Genomic DNA, 25,844 nt, shown 5'->3' with positions numbered 1-25,844 from the left:
CTAAGAATTTGCTGAGATTAATTGTATAATTACACTATAAAAGTAACTGGTTTGTTTTCATAAGGTTTAGATTCTTGTGAATTTTAACAAGCAAAGTAAATCCTCTGCCTATTTTAACAGCATTAAACCCCTTGACAGTAATACACAGCGTGGGTTGTTCTCAGAAATCATGCTGTGAAATGTTGAACACAGCTTATTGACGCTTAGAATATTCCTTCAACATTTGGGGGTTTTAAGGCCGTTATAAGCTTATTCAGGCCAGAAGTTTTTGGTTTGTTTTGTTTTTTAACAAATCCTCTTAATTGTACCAATAGCTAAAAGTATTTTTATAGCACTTGAACAAGTGGTTTTGTTCTTGAGGACAAAATGAAGCGATCACAACCTGCATATCTACAGATGAGTTAGTAGCGTAGGTTAGACTTACTTTAAGTCACTGGTTTATTTTTTAAATTCTTCTGTTTGCCTTCCGCTTTCCTAAATCCTGTGTTACCTGACCCCCAGGAGGTCTGCAGTACAGCCACTACTACCCTCGCCTATGCCTTAAAATTGCAGACTAACATGCCACAGCCATTAACAATCCCATAGAGCTGAACAATCTAATTTTGCAACCAGTGACAGTGTCCTTAAACGTTTCTTTCACACAGTCATACAGTAAGACACAGCATAAGCCTTTTTTTTTTCCTTTAACTGTAGTTTCATACTGGCTATCTTAAAGTAACTCAAAATAGCTACACATAGTTGGCATCAAGCACAGGATGGAAATCTACAAAAGAACAAATTTTTCCTTTTTTCTTTTTCACTATTTTGTTTTTCACTATTTTGAAGTGCTCTGTTGTCAAAAAATCAAAACACAGTAGGCACAGCTGGGCAGACATAAGGCAGCTTGGTCAAAGAATATGTAAGAAAAACCAAAGAACTTTTTGTTCCATTATCTCCCGAGCAATAAAATAGGCTGTGCTCCACTCCTCAGCATAAGCCAGTCGAACATGGGACATTTGTAAGTACAAAATGTTTTCTCGGAGAGGCCAGAAAGAACAGAGGTGTTTGCAGCGCTTCTTACCTCTGGGGCTGGCCACGGGAGCCACGTTAAATGGCCCCCCAGCAACAGCACGTGGCCGCACAGCACATAAAACCCCCGCCCAGACAGTGACAAAGCTTCAGTCTTCACTTCATTGTAGCTAAGCTCCTCCCTGAGCTAAAAATACGTGACCATAAAACCGTGAGTCGTCTCGCATTTCAAGATTTTTTCTTGCCTAAAACATTGCTAATTAATCCTTACAGGGGGGTTAAGCAAGCAAATTGTTTTTCTGTGTGTAAAGCTGCCTGCAAGAGGAAGCAGAAGTATATTACTTCCCAGATTCCTGAGATACCCGAGTAAAAAGGTAGACCCAGATGCTGGCTTGTGTTTTCCTAAAAAAGGACGAAAACCAAACCAAACCAAACCCCCAACTAATCATGCACTATTTATTTATTTCTTTTCAGAAAATGCGTCAGGCATCTGTGATGCATTAGTAGTATTTTAATGCCACTTTCAATGTCTACACCCATTCACTTCAACCTTGTCGCTGTATTAGCCGGACCAATCACGAAAACCAAAATGACCGTAAGGAGCAGGACAGAATCCATGTTTTGTATTATCTGAACTCCGTGGTGAAGAAATCGGAGGCAAGAGCTCAGAAACAGCATTTCTGTTGGATTGGGGTACCCTCAAAGGAACAAGTGTGGGCGTCCAACGTGCTGCCTTGGATTCCGACTTGGCACCACAGACTAGTATCAGGCACAAGTTTCTCAAGCAGATTCAGGTTGCACAGCTCCAGGGTTACAGCTATTTTGTGAAATTTAATACAACGACAATTTAACATAACCACAAAAGTAGTGACTTGTATCAGACCAAACAGTAATCAAACAAACATGTTTAAATTGCATGACACAACTAATGTCACTTTTCAAGAGAACAGCAGAATTAATTTGTCGGGATTTTACAGGAATGGCATACACAGAATATTTAGTTTTAAACATTTATTTTTCCACTTGAGGACTTATGATAAGTTATGTTGACTTTTTTTCTAAAAATATATTACATTTACTTGAGATCACAACTGTGGTAAGAACAATTAGGTACATTATCTGATTCAACTATTCAGGTACTCTTACTTGCAAGTTCACGTGTAAGCAATTTATTAGTAACGATGCATCTTTATCTTCACAATGAGAGTGGTATTTCTCCTGATCCACATTAATTTTTACTTTTTTTGACCAACTTTACTCAGTTCCACTGAACCACATTTATCTCTGCGACAGAAGAAATAGCACTACTCCATAAATTATTCATCAGTATTTCCCTACTACTAGAAACCTGAGAATGAGTCTAGTTCCGTACTAGGACTCACCTGGCTCTGAGATGACTCTTTCAAACAGTTCCATGTGAAGTGTTCTGTAAGTTTCTCTTACTCTGTTATAGCACCTTTCATCTTAAATGCAAGCATTGCTGCATTTTTTCAATTTTGATTACCTGTTTGGATGCCATATTTAACAGAGAAATACTTTCTTCTTTCAATACTATTTCAGCATTAAGGAAAAGATACACACAACTGTTGCTTCCTACAAAAAGATGGCAAGGTAGGTTTGATGAAAGCAAGCTCGTTGGACCATGCTTGCTCCCTGGTTTATGTAATTAGCATTCGGGTACTGCAACTTCAACCAAGGGTTGATAATTATCTTTAGAAAAGCAGTAAGGGGCTTAGGGACCATGACCGGAATCCAAGAAGCATGCTTGTTGGTTTGCTGTATGACTGAAATCCCACAAGAGGGTTCTGCAGTGCAAATTATTAATTGTGCTATTAACTAGTAGCTATCAACTTGAACAGATGAATTAACAGGTTCAAAAGTGCATGTTCAGCGAGTATTATGCATGTACCCCCGCATAACCTCCAGGCAGTACGTGCTCAATTCCCTTTAGTATAATGTACATCTACAGAAGTGATGCAAAGAAAAACTACGTGTGATACGCTGTAGCTCAGTGGGAGGGGGAAAGAAAAATTTTACTGAAGCATAAAAAAATTAAACAGGAAATCAGACTGACAGTATGGTAATTCAGGCATTTTGACTAAAAAAGGTTAAGCATTGCCTTAAGACACACTGAAAATAAGAAAGCTCCCAAACTGTCTTAAATGGATTTTTTTTTTTTTAATTAAACACACAACACACAAGCACAAAAATCTTAGCGTGATCAGTCTTACAACTTTGAGATTTGTTATTTCCAGTTGGAAATACATCCCTAGCATTACCGCTTTGCATCAAGTGATGCCCCACTTACTGGGAGGATACCCATTCACTGAATGGATAGAACATGGGAGTGACAGATGCTTTAGTGTCATACTCCTTAGTGAATGCTTATTTCACTAAGGCATTAACAATTACTGAAGTTTCCTGCTAGTGGTAGTATTATCAGGTGAAATCAAGGAATTTTGGCAAGATTCAGATAATACAGCCAACAAGCTATTCAGGAGATAATAACTGATAAAACAGGAGTGCAATTAGCTTAGTCTCACAGAACAACATTTTGTGGCTTGTGATAGGAACATCTGTTGCTCCTGATCCAGAGTGCTGATCTGTCACACAGACACACAGAGAAGGGCATTTTGATTATCAGCTCTACACCTGCAAGTTTTGGTAACTAAAGCACACGATACTTCAACAAGAACACTTTGAGTGGAGAATGGGGCAGTGTTTGTAATAAAAGTTATTCACAAAGGACAATATGAGTGCTTAACGTTTAGGCAAGTCTCTCCATCCAAAAGAAAAATTACTCTCGCTGAAGAGCAATGTGCATACCTAAGGATTCCTGCAATATGCAAGTCATCTGGTTTATATCTACACACTAACCCCAGTAGGATAAAAAATAAATTTTCAAGCAACGTACGTGCAGAGCACTCTCCAGAAAAATGCTAATTTGGACAATCTCCACCTCAGTCACACTGGAGAACAAGCACTGCAAAGTCACAACAAAGAGAAAGCAACTTTAGTTTTAAGATGGGAATGAAATGAAAACTCACTGTTACCCAATGCTGCAAATACATATTCCTACATGAAAGTATGTATACTAAATTTCATAGCCTAAATTCAGCAAGTCTGTCAAGTCTCCACCTATGGAAATTTCTACTGAGTTTTCAGTCCTTAAACCAGTGGTTTATAATGACAGACCTTAAATACAAACGGCTTACACAATAGTACGTCTATGGCAGGGGTCCTCAAACCTTTTAAGCAGGGGGCCGGCACGGATGCAGTGGCAGGCAGTCATCTGCGGCTGCTTGGTTTCCCCCCCACAACCTCCAGCTGGGGGGGGGGGGGGCAGGGGGGTTCTGTAAATACTGGGGGCCACATTGAGGACCCTGGGGGGCCGTATCCAGCCTGCAGGCCGTAGTTTGAGGACCCCTGGTCTACGGTATAACATGTCATAGTACAAATGGTCATTATATTTAATAAAGACATTTTTCAGTACAAAGTCAAACAAGGCAAAAAAGATGTTTCAGACACTTTGTGGTTTTGTTTCCTTTTGAAGAAAAAAAGAATAAAAAAATGTGAAACTGGCAGACAGAGAACGAAATGTAAGAGTTTCCATATTAAAAACAGTTATCAAAATTCTTCATGCATACACTCTATTCTACATCCTGAATTTGTAAGGTGGCCCCATGATGTACAGTCATAAGTCTTATCCTAAGTACCTTACTACTTAGATTGCTAAGACAGATAGGACTTGACTCCATCTTTACATACATACAGTGATTAAATGCACTTGTTAAAAAATAAAGGCCTTTATCCAAGAGAAAATATAGGAAACATTACGGTGAAGAACACAGTTTTGCTGCAGTAGCGAAGGGGACTCAGTGCCTTGAAGGCTGCCTTCTTGCCAGCAACAGGAGATGCTTTAACAGTTTGTCAAGGAAACAACGGTACTTGGTAGAAAGTCTAACATAGTAAACATATAATACAGAGTTCAGCGATCTTTAGTGTTTGTGCATAACTTGCCACCCACTTCTCTCCCTGCAAACTGGGGGGGGGGGGGGGAGGGGAAGAGTACATTTCAGTTTTCATACTCACTGACTTAGAAACGAAGTCAAGCTTCCTACATGGATTCACACAGTGAAAAGTCCTTCCTCCAAAAATATACAGGATCACTCAACTCATTTTCATTTTCATACACCATTTAAAAAACTATTAAAACTTTGAATTTTTTCAAGCAGCATATTTTGCATTTGTCAACGGCAGGTTTGTTGTAGAAATCCTAGAAAGTTAAAATTATATCATACCGTACAAAACCATGTAAACAAAATGGGTATTTTTTTAAAAGGCATGCATGCTCTTGTAGAGGATTAAAAAGTGTTTATTTTTGGTAAATAAAAAGATATCATGCTCAGCATTTTTAAAAGCACCTTAGTGATTTAGGAGCCTAAGCCCACACAACTTTAATTTAGATTTGGTCTCCTAAACATCTAAATCAATTCTGCAAAATTACTTGAGCACTTTGACAAAATTTTGCCACGTCTCAGGTCTTGCAGAATTAAGATCTTCTGTGACCAGCAGCTAACTTTGAATCTTGAGACAATATTCAAGAATGTCCCATTAACGTAATTCACCCATCAGCTGCATTTTTTGAATCCTTCATAACTCAGTTTATAGAACCTATTAAAAATTTTGCCAGAGATTAATATTTTGTGACACCACTTTGCAAGTTCCTTTTTCATAGACAACACAGGATACAACAATCAAATTTGAACAGGAATATGATTATGCTGTTTGTTCCTTCTGAATAGCTATTAGTGTGAAAGACACTGTTACTTGTTCGATCTGTTAAGACTGAGAAAAACAAACTTACAAAAACTTCTGTAGCACATCATTACGTAAAAAGAAGGAGCATTTTTGGCACCATACATTTTTAAATCTAAACTTTTAGGCCCAAAGTATAGCAAGTTAAGCAGACACAGTGGCAGCTGGGAAAGCCTCACCTGAAATGCAACATTGTTAACGGAAATTATTTTTTTTTTTTGGAAGATGCTATTTTGTGATCATTAGCATTGATCTCCAAGTAACATAACACTGGAATTTAGCCTAAATATTCATACCAAACGTTTACATATATACCTTAGCACTCATATATATAATACAAGTATATTGCACTGACAGAACTGCCAGAATCCACATTAATACGGTCGGGCATAAAAGGTAGTCTCTTCTTTTCACTCTTCATTTATCTTAAGTTTCCTCACTAACCAATTCTAACATTTTCCTTGAAATGTAGTTGCAAGGTTGCTACTTTACCTTGGGCCATAGTGTTATGGTCTGTACCTATATTTGGAAGTATTATCCTTACATTAAATGTGCTTTGCAAATCAGAAATACCTAGTTCATAGCTCTGTAAATAATTCCTTGAAAAAGGAGAAGCTTGCCTAATTTTTACAAAGTGCACAGGGCAGCCACGGTTCTGTTTTGCCACCAGGTGTCTCACACTACACACCAAAACCCACTGCATCAGCAAGTTTATATAAATCCATCCTCTATCAGGGATCCCACAGGCACAAGTTTTGCTAAAGCACTGGTAAAAATACCTCTACAGCTGGCTTTATTCTGCATTCAATTGCACAACTTCATCCAATTCACTGGGTTGCCTTTTTCCCCCTCTGACAAGTGGTCTAAGGTATGCTGCAGTTGCTAAAAGGGCTTCTGTTTTTCTTGGTCCTCTGTTTGTTCGGTCTAAGGTTGATGACATCTCCACCATTAAGAGTGCTAGAATTTTGGTTGGAGTGACTTCCACCAGCCGTATTAAAAACACCTACAGAATTTAAAGACAAGGAAAGTATTTATATTTCTTTACTTCCTGCAGTAATACATTAACACTTATGCCTTAGTAAGTGTTGCTTCTTAACAATGCACCTCAAATGCATACTCTAGTATTTTTAAAGTTTTTAAAGGCTTTATGTATTTTTGGGTCAGTTTTGCAGCTAAATTTGAAGTAGAGCCAGCTGGAATTGCTAGCCAGGCAATAGTTAAAGCTGGTGTACATCTATGTAATTGAAGGGCAACATATGCACTCATCTGTGTATACGCATGCTACTAATTGCATGGTTAACAGGGTTATGGTTAATTGAGTAATATAATAAAAGAAAAACATGACAACTTTGAAGTTAGAAACTTTGCTGAGATAAAGGTAAGGAAAAAGCCTGAATAAAAAGGGAGTGCTTTAAGGAAAACAAATGAACTGACTCAGAAATGCTTTAAAGAAGTTCAGTGTTCCCTTACAAAAGGCAGTTTACAAAGACCTTCTGATTACATGCCAGATTCTTTCACCGTGAGTCTCTTGTAAATCTGTACATCTGTACCAAGACGAGTAACACTAATACTAATTACTTTAAAAAAACCCAACAAGCATACTTTCTTAAGTCCTTACACAATGTTTGTTTAAACAAATTTAATAAAAGGGCACTTGCCAAATATTAGCTAGACACTTCAGTACATCAGTTTGACAGTCTTGTAACTGTAGAGTCACAAAGTTATTTCACAGAAGGAAAGAAGACAATATCCTGAGACAGGAAGGTAATAATTAGACCCTGATTCACCTTGTACTAACTCCATAAGGAAACAGATGAAACCATAAGCTTTGATGGCACAAAATACTGGTTCTGGGTTTTTTTTATTACAGTATACATACCAATCTTGTTACTGCTTGTATGTACTGGTTCTGGATCTTCAGCTGTTTGTTGCTTGAGCCTTTGAAGATATTTATCAGCCAAATACTTAAAAACTGAAATGTTAAAAAGAAAAAAAGTACATCAGAGTATGCTTAAAAATAATCTCCATATCAATAATAGTACCTTTGTATCAAAATTTTGACAAAAGTGCATTTGATGCCACAGATTTAACATGATCTAGTAAGTGATTATCTCTCGGTAGGCCTGTGTACCCAAGCAGAATCCAGATCAGTCCAGCATCTACCCAGGTCTTACAGTCTGCAGTACTGAAGTCTTGCACAGCAGACAGAAACATCTCAAAACTCCTATAATAAAGCTGGCACATACATATTGCCAAACATTCCAATTCAATTCAAACTTGGAACTTTTTAACGTTATATAGGAATTTTACTTTTTTTTTTTTTTTTGCAAGAAGCCTTAGAATAATAGCAGTCACGTAAAGTAAGTCTGTTAATAAAAACTTGGCAGCAACATTTTTCTAGTTAACTAATGCTACCTTCCTTTATATTGGAGTGTGTAAAGTCTACCTAGGATTCTGAAAAAATATACAACTATAGGAGAATTTTCAGAGCCTATATATCTTGTTATTTAAATTTGAAATTAATAACTCATATGAAGTTGATACAGAAACCTTTTACATGTTCTCTTGCAGTTTTTTTTCTTTCAAGGCAAATGATGTTAACAGAGAAGAAACAATTAGTCTACTAGTAAGTTTGTCTGATTAAACAAAAAAACAAGTTACCAGATAGTATAGTTCACAAATATTCATACACATCCCGCAAAAGATAGCGACTGAATTTTATAACAGAAATTAAATATATACATTAAAAAGTGATCCTTAGGAGTTAGCCAAATACCACCAGTAGACAAAAGGCTGCGAGAGATCCAATCTTTAACATACTTTATCTAAATACAACTAAACTATGAGATAATTGCTTGTATCAATTATTTATTAAGTATTATCAATTACAAAATAATTCAACAACAAAAAATAGTTCAACAATTTGTATATTGTAATAATTGAACTTCTACATATATTTGTTTTAAAAGCTCAGTGCTTACTGACAGTCATTAGTACCAAGCAGTTTTAACACACTGGCACTTCTAAATACTGAAGCTGTGCACTGTTTCTGGCAGAACAAGGAAATACATCCACAAAGAAGCAGGCCTAACACACTGGTATCAAATAATTCTAGCTATCTCTGAAGTGTGCAGCTCAGGATAAAAAGGACTGCCAACGGCACGCAACAACATGGGAAGTAACAGCTCAGCTCCAAGCTACAGTGTGGTACAGTGCTACAGAGCCCAGGGCAGGACAGCCACCCGCGCTGCTGAATCTCATACCTTCAGTTACGTTCAGGTCTTCCTTCACGGATGCTCGGTAGAACCTTAACTTCAGCTTTTTTGCCAGTGCTTCTGCCTCTTCGCTGCACAACAGAAAACAACTTTGTAAATACTAATCTGTATCATCTGTCAGCTTTCATCCTTATAGACAAAATGCTTCGTCCTAAGTTAAACATGGCAAGGTGGGTTAAGAAACTCTGACAGTCAAAAAATACCTGACACTTATGTTTTTACAATATTTCTACTATAAAAAGAAGGTATTTTTACACACAGGTTCTTTATGACAAGAAGTAATTGCATTTCAGTATTTATTGACTTCACTTAACTAAAATTTCCCAAGGGTTTGAAGACAGATGTCAGTGCAACCAAAAGGAAGGAGGCTGTTAATAACGGCAATAAACTCAGAACAATTACCACTGCAGTCAAAACAACAACAACAAAGTAATCCTTAAGTATATTTTCATAAAGCAGTAGACTTTGCAATCAGGTGAGTGCAAAGATGAAATCAAGATTTACTTTTTTCTGTGAAGTGAAAGGTAACTTGTGCTAAATTTTAAGGAAACTGGAAAATTTCACCAAGGGAAATCATGCTATCAGAAAGATGATGTTACTGAGGCAGAGTATTCTGAGAACAAAACCTAAGTGACATACCATGAATAAAGGAGGAGTTCAAATGCAATTTTGCTTTTCCTTTGAAAAATCCTCAGTATTCTTTGCAGAGGGAGTAGAAGCTGATTTATGCCATCAATGATAGCAAACATAGAACAAAGAAAGCCAGTGCAGGAAACAATAGAAAGAAGAAATAATCTACATGTCTCTGGAACATGGTATAAATAAAGAAGAGGAGAATGATCGACTCCATCATGCAATATTTTCTACATGATATGCTGTGGCAAACAAAAGTTAGCACTTGTTAAGCTGATTTTATGGCAAGAATGAAATTGGTCATATATACAAGGGCAGAACGAAGTGACAGTAAAATCTGTGAAGAAAAATATAGTGAAGAAGGATCAGCACCATGCAGTTTAAGAATATTACCAGATACGGGTTTCTATAGAGTTCTAATGTTTTGACAAAAATGAGCAATAAAACCAGATTAATGAAAAGTGAAGCAAAGAATATTAAGATACTTTTTCAAAAAACCCGTTTAATACTTGGTTATCATTTCAGCAAGCATTCACTAGCCAAACTAGCACAGCACAATTAATAGTAATTGTAACTGTAAATTTTAACAGGAGAGAAAATTTAGTTTTATAATTTCCAATTAACAAAAAAAACAAAATAAAAGAGAATCACAGCACAGCACAAGAAAACTCTTCATGTTATTCCTCTGTTTTTTTGTCTGACACTTCAGAAGAAGGCATGAAGCGAAGAGAAAACTCTTAGTTTTGCAAGCACATCTGCCCAAGTAACTACACTCATGCAGCAATACCCATCACCTGCATTTCTAGGGCATGTTTTGATGCAGGGCATAGGTTTGACAACCTAGATATCGTAAGTCTTCACCAGAAACTCCCATGGACTCTGGGTTTTTTTAAAATGTGTGCATACAGCAGCCATGTATTGTTCTTTAAAAACAGTAAGATAAAACTCCTACTTCTTTATGCAAGAGTCATCAAGAAGATCAATCTTATTCTGCACAAGAACTGTGGGAATGTCTCCAACTTCAGTCACAACTTTTTCCTTCCAGGTAGGGATTGCTTTGAAGGACTCTCTATCAGTTGTAGAAAACACAAGAACACAAGCCTGGGCTCCTAAAAATACACAAATCAATTACAAATACAAATAAATATAAATCAACCAACAAAGACTAAAAAAAATAAAATCATCATCTATAATGTATTTCAAATACAAGGGATTTTTCACGTTTCTCCCATTAAAGTGTGCTTTTACTGCCAGCTAGTGTCAAAGCAATGGTCATAAATTCCCCAAATGAAAACAGACTGACGATTATTTTGATCGTTATACCCATTCTTCATGATGGCTCTAGGTCTGTTATCTTTCAAGCTATTTCCACCATGGTGCATGTATGTCGGGGAAAGGAACAGGAGGGGGTATGGAAAAGCTGCAAAAAAGGAAAAGGAGGTTTGTTTATTGCTCATTGTTTTCCAGACAGCTTAATGGAGGCCAGAAGCACACTTTACATTATCCTTTGTGCTACAGTAATCTGGAATTTGAGAACCAGAAAACTTTAAAAGTTTTCAGAGGAAGTTATAATTATTCCAAGTAAATTGTTTAGTAGCCTTTTGGAGAAACTAAGTGGATTTCTATTTCTTACCAATTCTATCACAGCTCTATGACAAATTATACAAAATGTTTTGTACTAATTTTTTTTATGGTTTGTAACAGCCTTGACAATAGTTAAACCCCATGGATACTGAGAAAGTACCTCCACAGCTGAAATACTAATAAGTTTTCTTTTGACTATCTAGTAGCCCTTTGTCATCCTCAAAAAATACTTTTCCTTGCACATAAACACATGAAGAAACACTTCATTATTTACATGTCTTTAATATATTTGCTATTTAGTAATACAGTGTAAAAGGAATAGATAGCTAGTATCTTTGAGACTCTAACCTTGTGGTGAATATCACAAACTAATTACACATAGCATGAAAAATTATTTCATCAGTATGAATTTTCTTTTATCTGTGAGTTTCAGCAAGTATCCCACATTCCTGTATTTCGTTTCTCTTTCTTTGACACAAAGCACTTGAGTTATTTTGTTAGGTTTCCTTTTATTTAGCTTTTCAAAGCCAAGTTCAGTCTACATTTACAGAAGTTTTCCTATGCTCTTCAACATTCTTTCACATGCCATTAAGACCCTTCTGGTATAGTAAAACAGTAAGAACTGCCCTCAATTTCAAATCAAGCTCTACTAACAAAACAGTAGCAACGCAGTCTTCCATAATTTCCCCTATTATCTCTGTTCTAAAGTTTTGTTTGTTTTCCTTAATGTCCACACTATACTGTAATGTGTGCAATTATTCTGATATAATTCCACTTAGAATCCTGAGATACGTGTAAAATTAATTACTCTTTCCAAAGCAGGTTAGTTTGCATTTGTCAATGCTGAATGTAACCTATCATCTTGCAAACTACCTTAATACAGCCTCTCAGGTTCTTTGCTTTACTGGAGATGAGAATATTTATTAAAAGACTCTTACCATCTGTAAATGTCACCTTATTCAGTTCTAAGACTAAGAAATCCAATGTGAAGTTTCCATCCTAAGATACTTTCACTTCATCTCTCTCCTTCCATCCATTACTTCTGAATGTTAAAACATGGAGATAACTTGGTAATATTAAGTTTAGAGGGCAAAGTCCTAGCATGTGGTAGGTCAAAAGTGGGTGACTTACAACATCAGACCTCCTTCATTACAGTACATGTAGCATGCTGTCGACAGGGACAGTAAAAATAACTCAGCTTGGCCATATTACGTTTTAAAGATAATTATGATAGGCTCTGATCAGCAATCAGATTGAAGTATTTTTGAGGACCTTCAAGATTCTGATATTTACAGGTTCTTACCAGGAAGTTAACAAACAACAGTAAAAGAAAGTATCGTCAACAATGACAAATTCTATACACTTACATAATGGTGTATTTCCAAACATCTGTTGAAGGTTTTGATCACTGGATTGTACGGAATTTCAAAATTTACTAATCGAGTAACGCTGCAAAATGCTTATTTAAGAAGAGAAGAACAAATGGGAGTATTCTTCTCCGAAAGTATCAATTGGGATCTTTCTGGAAGTATGCTTCAGTACAGTGCAGAAGTTAGTATGGCAATAAAGTTCAACAAAAGATGCTGCAGGGCTGAGATCTTAATAGGTAAATACTTTTCATCTTCTAAGAATATTGCTAAATACTCAATATTTCTATTAAGAACATAAACAAGTTTAATAAATTATAATGTTTATGTAGGAGTTCTAAGGGGGGGGGGGGGGGGGGAAAGGACAAAACCCAGGATTTAGGCATGTAAACACCTTTCTGTGTGCAATGACTGACAGTATTCAAGAGTCAGTAACATCATTATCTCACTCATGCACTGCAAATGTAGTCATACACACCTCTGTCATACAACAGATGGTGTATGACAACCAACACCAGCAGCAAAGTCACAGGATAGTGTCAGACAGGAGCTTAACAGCTACAACCAGAATGTTCTTGGTGAATATTTTAAATCAAAGCATTTTGTAAAAAGTTCAATAAATAAATAAATATAAACCATAAAATATATTTGTATGAATAAATAGGAAATATTGATTTCTGAAAGTAATTAATTAAATACATTTCATAAAGCTACTTTAAAGTATTGAAGAAAAGGACACTGGATTTTTTGTGTGCAATTACTGCTTTGATTACCCCTGTATCTTTATTTTAAAAAGATTCCAGTTGGCTGCAGAATCACTGATACAATATTCATACCTGGACTAATTCAGAAAATAATTAAGAGAGTAGCGCTAGCATCTACTTGATTCAAGTAGAGCATGAGCTTGTCAGCTGAGTTCTCAAAGACTCTCAGCAGACCATACCACCCTCACAGACTCCATAACCACTTGTGGCTTTTCCCCTTTCATATCAACACAAAGCCTATGTCATAGAAACTGTGTGTCAAAGAAATTCCTTTCCATGAGTGCGCTCACACAGGGCTTTATACCTGGCACCTAATGATTCCACTCCTCCATTCTTTGCCTCAGCTTTTCCCGGCTATGACAGAAAACACAAGTTCACTATAAAACTGAAGGGGGCTTGTTCAACCTTACACTGAGATCAAAACCCAAGGTCGATGATATCATCATCCAGAAGTTTTGTGGACTGTTGGTGTTCTAACTGCTGTGGATCCTGGCTGTATTTAACAGGCTTAGCACTGTTTAAGGTCTCACTAGCAGCATCCAAATGAGGTCTGCCTTCTTCCAAACCCGACCAGGACAGTCTTGCAGCCCTCCCATTATCATAGTTCCTACGGCCAAAAGTGATTGGTAAGTGCAAGCTAGAGCAATGCCATGAAGGCTTAAGAAATACGAAGTCTAATTATTGTGCAACAAAAATAAGATCCTGAAAATTTGACTAATCAGCAGCTGAAAAACAGACTAATGAGCAAGATACCTGTTTTCCATCAAAAACCTAACAAAGGTCTACCCAAATACCAGTGGTAGCAGATGGAAGAGATACATGCATGAAGAAGTGATCAAATACTGCCTTGAGAAACATCTCTAACATGGACAGAAGACATGGTGCCGCTAATGACAGCCACTTGTGTATGTGCTTAGCATATGAATGAACTACCTAGCCAATTAGAAAACATGTGGCTTCCATAGCACTGAAACTGGTAAGAAGATGCATGATACAATATAATTATATTTTATATAATTATATTTTAAAATTATTAAATACATACTGAGCTTCCTTCAACTCTTTGAATTTAGGCTGCTGGACTCCTCATGTTGTGTGACCGTGGGCATGCAGCTACACCAGCTGCACATATTTGCCTGTACATAGAAAACCACATGACAAATCCACTGTCAGCTCCAATTTTGTTTCTCTGCAAGGCTGAAAAATTTCATCCCTGGATAAAAGAACGGCTCAGAAACAGGCTTTGAAGCATTCATTGTGATGAGCAGCTGATCCCAGAACTAACGATACATAATATTCCAGGAGAGTACCTAAGCCCTAGTGTAATGATAGTGGGACAGTGACGTGTGGGAATGGCAGACCTTACAAGTAACAGCCAGCGTCTATCTTACCAACCTTAGGGGCATCCTCCCCTTCTCAGCAGTAATTGGCAATTAAATGCTTGCATGTTGTAAGCTTGACCTTTTGCTTCTATAATATTGTGCTTGCAGACCTGATGCTAAACTAAAATTTCATTCCAGGCTCTTACAACTTCCCTTGTCCTTCATGAGTCAAGGTCTAGTGCAGAACAGTCACTGTATCTAGTAGCTTGAACCTGTTAATACATCCATCATGCTATCTACAACGCCTGTCCACAGGATGACTGCGTCCTACTTCACAGCAGCCTCTTCAGTATAAAGATCTTGGAGGCAGAGATCTAACTGCACTACGCTAGGCACAAGTCACGAGCATCTCAAGGTATCCATGCAGGCTTTTTTTGGTTTTTCATTTTAAACCACCAGGTTGCCTGCGGTAAGTGAGGCCAGTAAGTGTACTTTTAAGTTCTTCTGAAGATTCCACATTTAACATATCAGTCACAGGAATTTGGAGAAAAAGTCTTTGGCTTGAAACAACTGCGGAGAGCAATGCACACAAGAGAACTGAAGGCCAGGAGAATAAAAAGGAAGCTTCAAGGGAATCGAGTACCACCTTCTAAAATTCTTATTGTACAGTTGACAAGTTAACTAACAGAATTATCTATGTCCACATGAGGATAAAAATAAATGAGAAAAGAAAGATTTTAAGATTTTTCCCTGAAGAAACTGTAATTTTCAATTATGAGCAACTGGAAACATTACCAAAAAAGCCCTATTAGTTGACAAAACAATCATTAAATATATGTATAAAGGTCAGAGGACTATACTACCCTGTAACACCATGGCATAACTATTATTTTATCTCTAAATGAGGTCGTTTTATACTCATACCAGCAATATATTTTTCCCAGCCATCAGGTAATTAGCTGGGCAAGAACTGAATCATGGAATCTTTGCCAAGTCATTCATATCCCTCACATTAAAAAAATAAAAAGGAAAGATTTTCACAAACACTGTTAAATTATATGCAAAGAAAGCTAAGTATGCAGTTTGTTAACTGGCAAAATAAACTGCCTTTATACGACTGAATAATACCATTTCTATTTTAAGAAGTAAATATACTTTCCTTATTACTCTATTGTGCTCAAGTGTTCAAGGTAGCCTCTACTAGCAAGAGAACTGTTGTGTCTAGTAAACTATCTTTCTAGGATGACCGGTGGATTTTTTTTTCCCCTTGGACAAATTTCTAAGTGCATCAGCCATAGTTTTTGGGACATTTACAAATACATGTCTTACAGAAGTAATGAAACACTTTTAGAGCGAAAATATAAATTTGCCTTTGACTGTTTAAATAGCTACATTCTGTCCAGTTCCTGTGCAGATATTTGTCTCATTCTGTTCTAAGTTTTTTAAAGGGTACTACTGAACATCCTGCATAAAGTGGCACTTCATTAAGGCAAGGATCTTGCATGAAGGGGAAAAATATTTAAGAATTGAAAAAGGCAAACTAAACACGCTTTGCATACACATGTAGTAACTAAAATTCTTAATACAAAGACAGGAAAATATTTGAGAGCTGTGCAGACCAAAAAACCAACAACTAACTACCAAATAACAAACATGGCATTTTCACCTCTATAGTAGGCCTTAGTTATGGCATCAAATTCTTCTTGACCTGCAGTGTCCCATAGCATTAGCCTGACATCTTCATCATTAACTCTGAAATAAACAATACAGTTTTATAATCAATACAATGAACAAGAGCAATTCAAAACGATTGACATGGAAGTACTTCCATGTCTACAATATAAGAGTAAACCATGTCAAATTTAACTTGATTTAAATATAATGAAACTTAATAACAGTTCACCTCCGTAACATACTATGGCAATAGTGCCTCAATTACATTACATGCTCTTTACTGAAAATCTGTATTGCATTTTCATCTTCCTTTCCTCCTCTTCCTCTATATTTCCCTCTACAAGGAAAAATAATATACACATCCAAACAAAACTTAGATGGCCAAATAACAGTCCTCTTGACTTTTTAATTATCTTACAAAACGTATAGAATTTTCTTACTTCTCTTTACCACAGTATTTTCCATTTTAACAAAGATAATTGGGTATTATCTGGTTATGTTACGTGAAGAGACTAAATCTATAGCATATTTAATTGTTTTTTCCATGGTCATTTTTATTTCTATTGTCTAATAAATGTGTGTAATGGGTTTACTGTAAGCACTTATACTTCTTCCACAAGAAATTACAAAAAAAAAAAAAAAATCAAAACCAAACAACAGGTGGTAGAAGACAAAGGAAACCTGTCAAAAAGCTTAGAATGACAGAGGTTCCAAATTTTATTTATCATTCTAAATCCTGACTGGAAAAGAGTGATATAATTTTAGCCCACAGTGCAGGACAGAAAATGATTCCCTTTACTGTGCTTCAAAAAGAGCAGGCCTTGTCTTCCAAGCCTTTGTAAATCTTAGCATTACAACAGAACAAAGAAATAAAGGGAAAGGTAAAAATCAATAGTATGGCATCTGTTTAATACATACTGGATTTGTCTTTCCAGGAAATCTACACCAATAGTTTTCTTGTAGTCTTTTGTAAAAATCCCCTTGCAATATCGCTGAATCATACTGGACTTCCCAACAGCTCCATTTCCTACTACTACCACCTTAATGGCCACTTCCATATCTTCTTCCAGCATCTTTGTGTCTCAGATGACTCTCTGGCTTATTCAGGAAACTATTGATCCTGTAAACAAAGTAAATGCCTATGTTCATAAAACCAACGTGAGTAGCAAGCAAGAGGAAAGATGATCACACACATTAGGATACACACAGGTAGTAAAATTTCCTTCCAGTTCTGCCACTGACTGCTTAAATGACCTCAGGCAAGTTATTTAACTAGTCTGTACTTTGATATGACACTTATTAATTGGAAATTAATATAACTGTTCATGAAAAATATCCTTCTACTGTACAAATGTATTGTCATATTCTGATTAAGCTCCTGATGCTCCACTGCTAACGTGTACAAGGAGCTCAACTGATCAACCTAGCATGTATCCTGAGTCAAAGTACAGCAACTTCTAACCTCAGCCACTGTTCTTACACCCAGTTCAGATACTGTCACCTAGCACCAATACTGGTGCTTTGAAGACATAAACCTACATCATTCTGTGATTATACCCCTTACTCCAGTTCTTACAAATTCGTCTACATTTGTCTTTCTGAAGAAGTCAATAAAAATAATAATCAAATTTGTGTGCGCTCCTCTTCATCTAATTTTTGGCATGTGAATCAAAACACTAAACGTATACATACTACTGGGTAATTCTGAAGGTATTTTCCAAAGGCTTTTTTTTTTTAAATAAGAAATGGAATAATCCAACTGTCTTAAAGTATTTTTTTGGATGCTCAAACTTTTAGATAATTTATCTTATCAACACTCAATATGCAAGTTATATACATTTTAAAAGTCCGTATCATAAGTATATTAGGTGTGACCATAATGTCCCATCACACAGCTACTGCAGGGGAGCCACCTAATTTCTCTCTGATTTAGTTTTTCCCACATACACTGTACAGTAAGTAGAGAAGAAGCCAAGCGGCTGCAGTCACAGAGTTCAGAGCACAAGCTCTTATAGTGGATAGAGATTTTTACATAAACTAGAATTCCAATGTGCAAAAATGGAAAACAATTTATTTGGCTTACTGCAAAGATATTTCATTCAAGTTTTGGTGTTTTGTTTTTGGTTTGGTTTTTTGTTTGTGGTTTTTTTTTTTTTTTAATGAGGAAGAAAGAGACGCATACATAATCATACAACCATAGAATCATTTAGGTTTGAAAAGACCTTTAAGATCTTTGAGTCCAACCATTAACCTAGCACTGCTTAGCCCATCACTAAACCATGTCCCCAGGCGCCACACCTTCACGTCTTTCAAATACTTCCAGGGATGGTGACTCAACCACTTCCACCAGCAGCCTTTCCAATGTTTGACCACCCCTTTCTGTGAAGAATTTTTTCCCCATATCCAATCTAAACCTCCTCTGGCACAACATGAGGCCATTTCCTCTTGTCCTATTGCTTGTTCCTTGGGAGAAGAGACTGACACCCACCTCGCTACAGCCTCCTTTCAGGTAATTTGAAGAGAGCAATAAGGTTCCCCCTGAGCCTCCTTTTCTCCAGGCTAAAAGACCCCAGGCTCCCTCATCACATGTTCTCCAGACCCTTCACCAGCATCGCTGCCCTTCTTTGGACACACTCCAGCACCTCAATGTCTTTCTCGTAGTGAGGGGCCTAAACCAGTATTTGAGGTGCAGCCTCACCAGTGATGAGTACAGAGGGATGCTCACTTTCCCTGTCCTGCTGGCCACACCGTTTCTGATACCAGCCAGGATGCTCTTAGCCACCTTGGCCACACTGCTGGCTCATATCAGCCAGCTGATGACCAGCACCCCCAGGTCCTTTCCCACCAAGCAATTTTCCAGGTGCTTTTCCCCAGGCCTGTAGCCTTGTGTGGGGTTGTTCTGACCCCAGTGCAGGACCCAGCACTGAGCCTTGTTGAACCTCATAAAATTGGCCTTGGCCCATCAATCCACCCAGATCCCTCTGCAGAGCCTTCCTGCCCTCAAGCAGATCAACACTCCCCTCAAGTTGATGTTGTCTGCAGATTTACTGAGGGTGTACATGATCCCTTCATCCAGATCCATACAGATCAGGATAATATCCAGACCTTGACGAAGTCCTGTTTACAGGACTGGCCGCAATACAGAGTCCTGGGGAACACCACTTGGGACCAGTCGCCCACTACATTGAATTCTATTCACCTCTATTTTACCCAGCAAACAGTACACCCGTCTAAGCCACAAGCAGCCAGGTTCTCCAGGAGAACGCTGTGGGAGACAGTGTCAAAGGCTTTACTAAGGTCCAGGTAGGCAACATCCACAGTCTTTCCTTCATCCACTAAGCCAGGTCACCCTGTCATACAAGGAGATCAGGTTCATCAAGCAGGACCTTCCTTTCATAAACCCATGCTGACTGGGCCCCTAGTTGTCCTGTACGAGCTGTGTGATGGCACTCAAGATTATCTGCTCCATAACCTTCGCTGGCACGAGATCAGAATGACTGGCCTGTAGATCCTTGGATCCTCCTTCTGGCCCTTCTTATAGATGGGCATCACATTGGCTAACTGCCACTCAGCTGGGACCTCCCTGGTTAGCCAGGACGGCTGATGAATGGATTAAACAAGGCTCAGGGAGCACTTCTACCAGCTCCCTCAGCACCCTTGGGTGGATCCCATCCAGCTCCATGAACCTGTGTGTGTCTGAGTGGTGTAGCAGGTTTCTGACCATTTTCCCTTAGATTATGGGGGGTTCATTCTGCTCCCCGTCCCTGTCTTCAAGCTCAGAATCGAAAAGTATAATTTCATCATCACTATGCCCAAAATGGCCTCCAACCACCACACCACCTACAGGCCCTTCCCTGGTCACAAACAGCAGGTCCAGCGGGGCTCTCTCCTGGCTGGCTCCCTCACCAGCTGTGTCAGGAAGCTCTTGCACACGCTCCGGGAACTTCCCAGACTGTCTCCTCTCTGCTGTATTGTATTTCCAGCACAGGCCTGGTAAGTTCAAGCCCCCCGTGAGAAGAAGGGCTAGCAATTGCGAGGCTTCTTCCAGCTGCTTATAGAATATTTCATCTGCCTCTTCATCCTGGTTGGGTGGTCTGTAACAGACTCCCATCAGGATAGCTGCCCCGCTGGCCTTCCTCTTGGTCCTTACGCATAAACACTCAACCCTACCACCACCATAATTAAGCTCTAGACAATCAAAACACTCCCCAACATCCAGGGCTACCCCACCACCTCTCCCGCCTTGTCTACCCCTCCTGAGGAGTTCAGAGCCATCCACTGCAGCACTGCAGTCGTGCCAGTCATCCCACCACGCTTCCATGACGGCAACTGTGTCACAGTTTTCCTGCTGCACAGCGGCTTCCAGCTCCTCCTGTTTGCTGCCCATGCCGTGTGCACTGGTGTAGGTGCACTTCACTTGGGCTATTGGTCCCGCCACCTTTCGCGAGGGGGGGAGAAGCCCTAATTCCTACGTGACTGTTCTCAGGCGCTTCCATGGATTCTAACACATCAATAACCCTGGTGTCTTTGCTGCTGCATGGATCTGCATCCCCTGCCTCCACTGAGACAGCAGACTGAAGCATCTTGCTGGCACACCATCCCTCAAAACTTACTGTCTCTAGCGAGCCTGGTTTTCTCCCTTTCCCCCTTCAAGTCTAGTTTAAAGCCCTTTCAATAAGCCCTGCTAACTCCTGTGCAAGACGCTTTCCCCCCTTTGAGACAGGAGTACCCCATCTGTTGCCAGCAGGCCTGGTGTTGTGTAGACCAAGCCATGATAAAAAAAACCCAAAATTCTGCCGGTGGCACCAGGCTCAGAGCCAGGTATCGATCTGCTGGCTCTTCCTGTTTCCTCCCTCATCATTCCCTGCAACTGGAAGGATAGAGGAGAACATCACTTGCACTCCTGATCCTTTAACCAACTGTCCCAAGGCCCTGACATCTCTCTTGAGTGCCCACAGACTTCTTGTGGCAGCTTCATCGCTGCCCACCTCACAAAAGCCGTGCCTCCCCTGGGCTCGCTGTGCTGGGGTACCATCACAGCAACACTGCACACCTGCACACCTGCAAATTTCTTCTGAAGAACTAAGTTACCCTCCTTTCAAAGGAGGAAAACACATCTGTTTTAAAGATTGTGCCCATCACCACACACACATCACCCCGCGCTGTAAGGGCTGGGCTACCTGACACCCTCGCTGCAGCTCACCAGGCAGGTAATGTTTCTGGATTGCCTTCGGTTGCATTACACGTTACTATACATATATTCTTATCAGGTATTCGGCACGCACCGCTAAAACTGCCGCTATGTCTGCCCCCAGCAATCCGGATGGCCATTTTAAGCGAGGAACTGCGCTCGGCAGACGGCCGCCCGGTGGTCTCCCCGCACAGGGCTGCCCGCAGCCGCCCCCCGGCCCTGCCCGCGGGACGCCGCCGCCGCGGCCACGCACACGGCGGACGCTCGGCCGGCCGCCCCGGCCCCTTCCCGCGGCTCCAGCCCCTCCGGCGCCCGCCCCGCCGCCTCCCCGGCCCCACTCCCCGCCAGCACCCGCCCGCCTCGGGGCGCGCTCAGCCGCCGCCCCGATTCCCGCCCGCCCGCGGCTCCTCTCACCAGCCCCTCGCCGGAGCGGGGCGGGCAGCTCTCCCTCAGGGGGCACGGCGGCCGCTCCACCGCAGCGCCGGCGCGGCAGGGAAGGGGGGAAGGAGGGAAGGGGGGAAGGAGGGAAGGCGAGAGGAAACCGCTCGCTGGGGCCGACCCAACCCGGACGCATATCCCGGCTCCCCCGCCCGGAAGCGCCGTCAGGACTGGGGGCGCCGCTCGGGGAGGTGCCTGCCCGCTGCCCCCGCCCCCGAGGCGCCGGCGCCCCCGGTCCGCAAGCGGCGGGTGGGCGGGCGGCCGGGGGCGGCCGGGCGCGGGGGGGTGTGAGCTGGCGGCTGGCCGGGCGCCCCCCGCGTGGCGTTGGGTTTCGGAGCTGTTGGTCGCCTGAGCGGGGGGAGAAGCCGGGGGAAGTGGCGGATGGGGTCCGCCTGCCCGGCTGCGGGAGGGTTTCGTCCGCGTCCCCGAGGGAAGGTGTGGGCGAGGCTGCGCTCTCCGGCTGCGTTCGTCCCTGCCCGGCGGCCTGTCTGCCTCACCTCGTCAGCCGTGGAAAAAACCTCTGCGTGACCAGCCGTGGCCTTCCCGCCGGCCATCGCTGACGGCAGCTGCCGCTCCGGGGGGGTACCCACGGTTTGAGCAAGGTGCGGTTATGCCAGGTCTCAGCCCGTCACCGTGGCACGTGGTCTGCCAGCTTCCAGACTTTAAATAAAACAGAACACGTTAGGCTTTAGCATAATTGCAGAGATCGTAGTCTTAACGATCTTAAGATGTCCCATTGTGGCTTTTTGTTGTTTTGTTTGGTTTTTAAAGTTAGACTGATAAAAGATGTCCCCTGCCTTAAAATCCCTTTTTCTTTACGTATTGCAAAGCACCTCCGGTTGGCTTGGGTGGCTGCTCCAAGTGTCCCCCAGCACTCCTGCTCAGGTACAGCCAAGTAACGCCTGGATATTACCAAGTCTGTTGCTGAAAACCGAGGTCTCTAGCCCTGTCCCATGCTTCTGAGGCTACATCTTCACTCCAGAGTCAACTGCTGTTGCCTGTGCCTAAATAAATACCTTTTGGATTAGTGCATTTTGCAGCTACATCTCAAAAGAACAGTTAAATTTTACACATCATTTCTATTCTGAAATTTATGCTTTTGTTTTGTTAATGCTGACGCTGGCTGCTAGTCTCAGGGACTGTCTGATGCCAGGGCCAGAAGGCCTTAGACAGCTTTCTCATTAAGAGAAGTTTGTTACCTGCCTGATACCAAAGTAATTATGTCAGAAACGTTCCTTGTTCGTTGTGGGAGACGTGAGGTGCATGGCTGGGATTCATCTCACCTAATACCTATATGGTGAACATTTGTATGGTATGGTTCCCCTTCAGATGGCTGTCAAGTAGCCCAGGTGAAGGCTATGAGATTAAAGGAGACATATCCTATCCTCAGTGTCCTAATTTAGGCAGTAAGTTGGTGACTGCTCTAAATAATTTTAGTTTTCTGTCCTTTAAATTCAGTATATTGGGTAATGCTTTTGTGAAGTGTAAGGCTAGAACATGTACTACCTGCCTCTCATATTCGTGATGTGCAGGTATTTCTTTGTGAAACCCCAACAATTCAGTAAGGTTAAACTATTCCAGCATGTCTTATGGGTATATTGAGAGCAATTCAGGAAACTTTTCTTATCATGTCCCACAAAGGAAAGAGAAGAATGGTGGAACTGATACATTCACACATCTCAAGGCTTTAGCATGTATGTGATTTGATGACTCCTGATGAGATCAGCCAGCAGTGTGGCTTGTTTGCAAGTAAAAAGCTGTATCTCTTTTCAGTTTGCCTAAATTACAATTCCAGTCACTGGATCTTACTATGTCTTTTCATGGAGACTGACTAGCACCTACTGCTGGGTATGTTTTCCATTTGCAGGTAGAAGGATGCACTAATAAAATCAGCTGTGTAACTTCTCTTCAACAAACTGGATATTCCAAGCCCTGTAAAACAGCTATTGTAATGCAAACTTTTCAGCATCTAGATCACTTTCTGTGACCTCCTTTGAATGCTCTCCAGTATTTTGATGTTGTAAGCAGATACACCAATTTAGGAAGCAAATTATGCCAAATTAGTGTTACAGTAGTATATGTACAGAGGTAAGGTAACTTCCTACCTTCTACTCGTATTCCCCTTTACAGACCCCCAAAAGGTCATGCTAATCCCTTTTGCCACACCATTTCACCAAGGTCTCCTATTCAGGCAGTTTTCTGTACAGTCTCCTGGGATTACTGCTTTCCAAAGCATTTTTTAACGTAAGCATGTAGCCCATACTCTGTTTTTTCCAGATGTACTATGGTGCAGTTAGCTACGTTGAAATGATTTTGTTTGACTGCAAGGTAAATCAAGTCGATCTATAACAGGAAAAGTAATGCCGTCCTTTATTAAACTCATCTGTTTGTTAACAGCAAGCTTTACATGGATATCATTATCTGATTAATCAGTAAAAATGTTAAATAATCTTTCCCCAAGAATCCTTGGGAGTCCCATTGGAGTCTCTCTGCTTGCTGCTATCTCCATAATCACAACCATGTTTTGAAATCTCTCAGCCAATTTAATGCATCTACTGCACAACCTGGTTTTTCCACACAACATAAGCATTTCAGCCAACACAAGGCCAAAGAACCCCCAAAAAAGGACAGCAACTTCCTGTATAATTTTTCTGTGAAAACATGCTGCGTGCTGGACTTTTAAGTCGCTTTATTTCTGTTAATGTAATGAAATATTTCCATTTATATGTTTCTATTTTAATATCTTAAATCCTTTTAAAGTTGGATTTTAATGTAGCTGCTCATATAGAATACCTAGGAGCTGAACTGCATGCTAATAAATCATAAAGAGTAGATTGTACAGCTGAAGTAGAACATACAGGGTCAGAGACACAAGTGAAAGGTGATGTGCTGCTTTGAGTGGATGACTAAGGTCATTGCTTTGTACAAGTAGTGGGAAGCAACTTACAGGGGTGACAGTGGACCTTGCCACAGTGAGGCATGCAGCGCGCCGCAGTGATTCCCTGTCTCTGGCTTTCTCTCCTTTGTACTCGGCTGCTTAACAAAGAGATCAGGTTAAGACTTGCCAAGTGAGACACTTCTCCACAGTTCAGCAACTCATAGACACAAACCATCCAGACTTCTTGAGTCTGAGTTGGAAGCCAAGGTCTGCCTTTCAAATCTGCTGTCACTGATATTCTTCATTATTCTTTTTTTTCTCTCTCTCCCCCATTAGTAAAAGACTTGCAAATTTGCAATTTTGACCTACCATTTTCTTCCAAGTTACTATTTCTGTAATCACTTATTTTTGTAGATTTTATGTATTGTCCTCTCTATGATATCAGAGGAACTAATTTTCCAAATGATGCTAGTAAGGAATCATCTGAGTAGCCTAAAATAAAAAGGATCCCAAGCTTTTAATTAGATTCCAAGCTTACAGTTCACACCCAATACAGTGTCCTCTCAAAGCAGCTTTATGTTCTCTTTCTTTAATTAAACAGAACCTCTGCTGAAAGTTGGAGAAAAAATACACAACCCAATCATGGGAATATCTAGGTATGATAAAAACATTCACTTGAATGCTATAGTATAAAAGTGTCATTAGTTACGCAGTATTTTTAATGAGAAGCCAATCTGCGAAATGTAACGTCACATCTTTTAATCAATATTTGCTTGCATTTTTGACACTAAAAATTTATTCTACAAATAATCCAGCTTTGTTTGGCATCTAAATGAAAAAAAAACCAGGCAAAAGTAAGTTCTTAGAAGCTATATAATTTTTCATTGCCCTT

General features: G+C 40.1%; 1 protein-coding gene across 1 annotated transcript; it reads right to left on the bottom strand.

Moving 5' to 3' along the window:
- Positions 1–1,497: 1,497 nt before the first annotated feature.
- On the bottom strand, positions 1,498–22,346 carry RAB23 (RAB23, member RAS oncogene family). Its single transcript, XM_080389918.1, has 7 exons — positions 22,051–22,346; positions 17,364–17,565; positions 16,438–16,523; positions 10,687–10,843; positions 9,090–9,172; positions 7,706–7,798; positions 1,498–6,829 (listed from the first exon to the last, which is right to left on the bottom strand). Exons 2-7 carry the CDS (start codon positions 17,516–17,518, stop codon positions 6,690–6,692), a joined length of 714 nt encoding a protein of 237 aa, XP_080246044.1. The 5' UTR covers positions 17,519–17,565; positions 22,051–22,346; the 3' UTR covers positions 1,498–6,689.
- Between the last annotated feature and the right edge of the window lie 3,498 nt (positions 22,347–25,844).

This window comes from Falco punctatus, assembly GCF_963210335.1.
Source record: "Falco punctatus genome assembly, chromosome: 5".
NCBI lineage: Eukaryota > Metazoa > Chordata > Aves > Falconiformes > Falconidae > Falco > Falco punctatus.
This window is presented reverse-complemented; position numbering and strand designations above follow the sequence as displayed.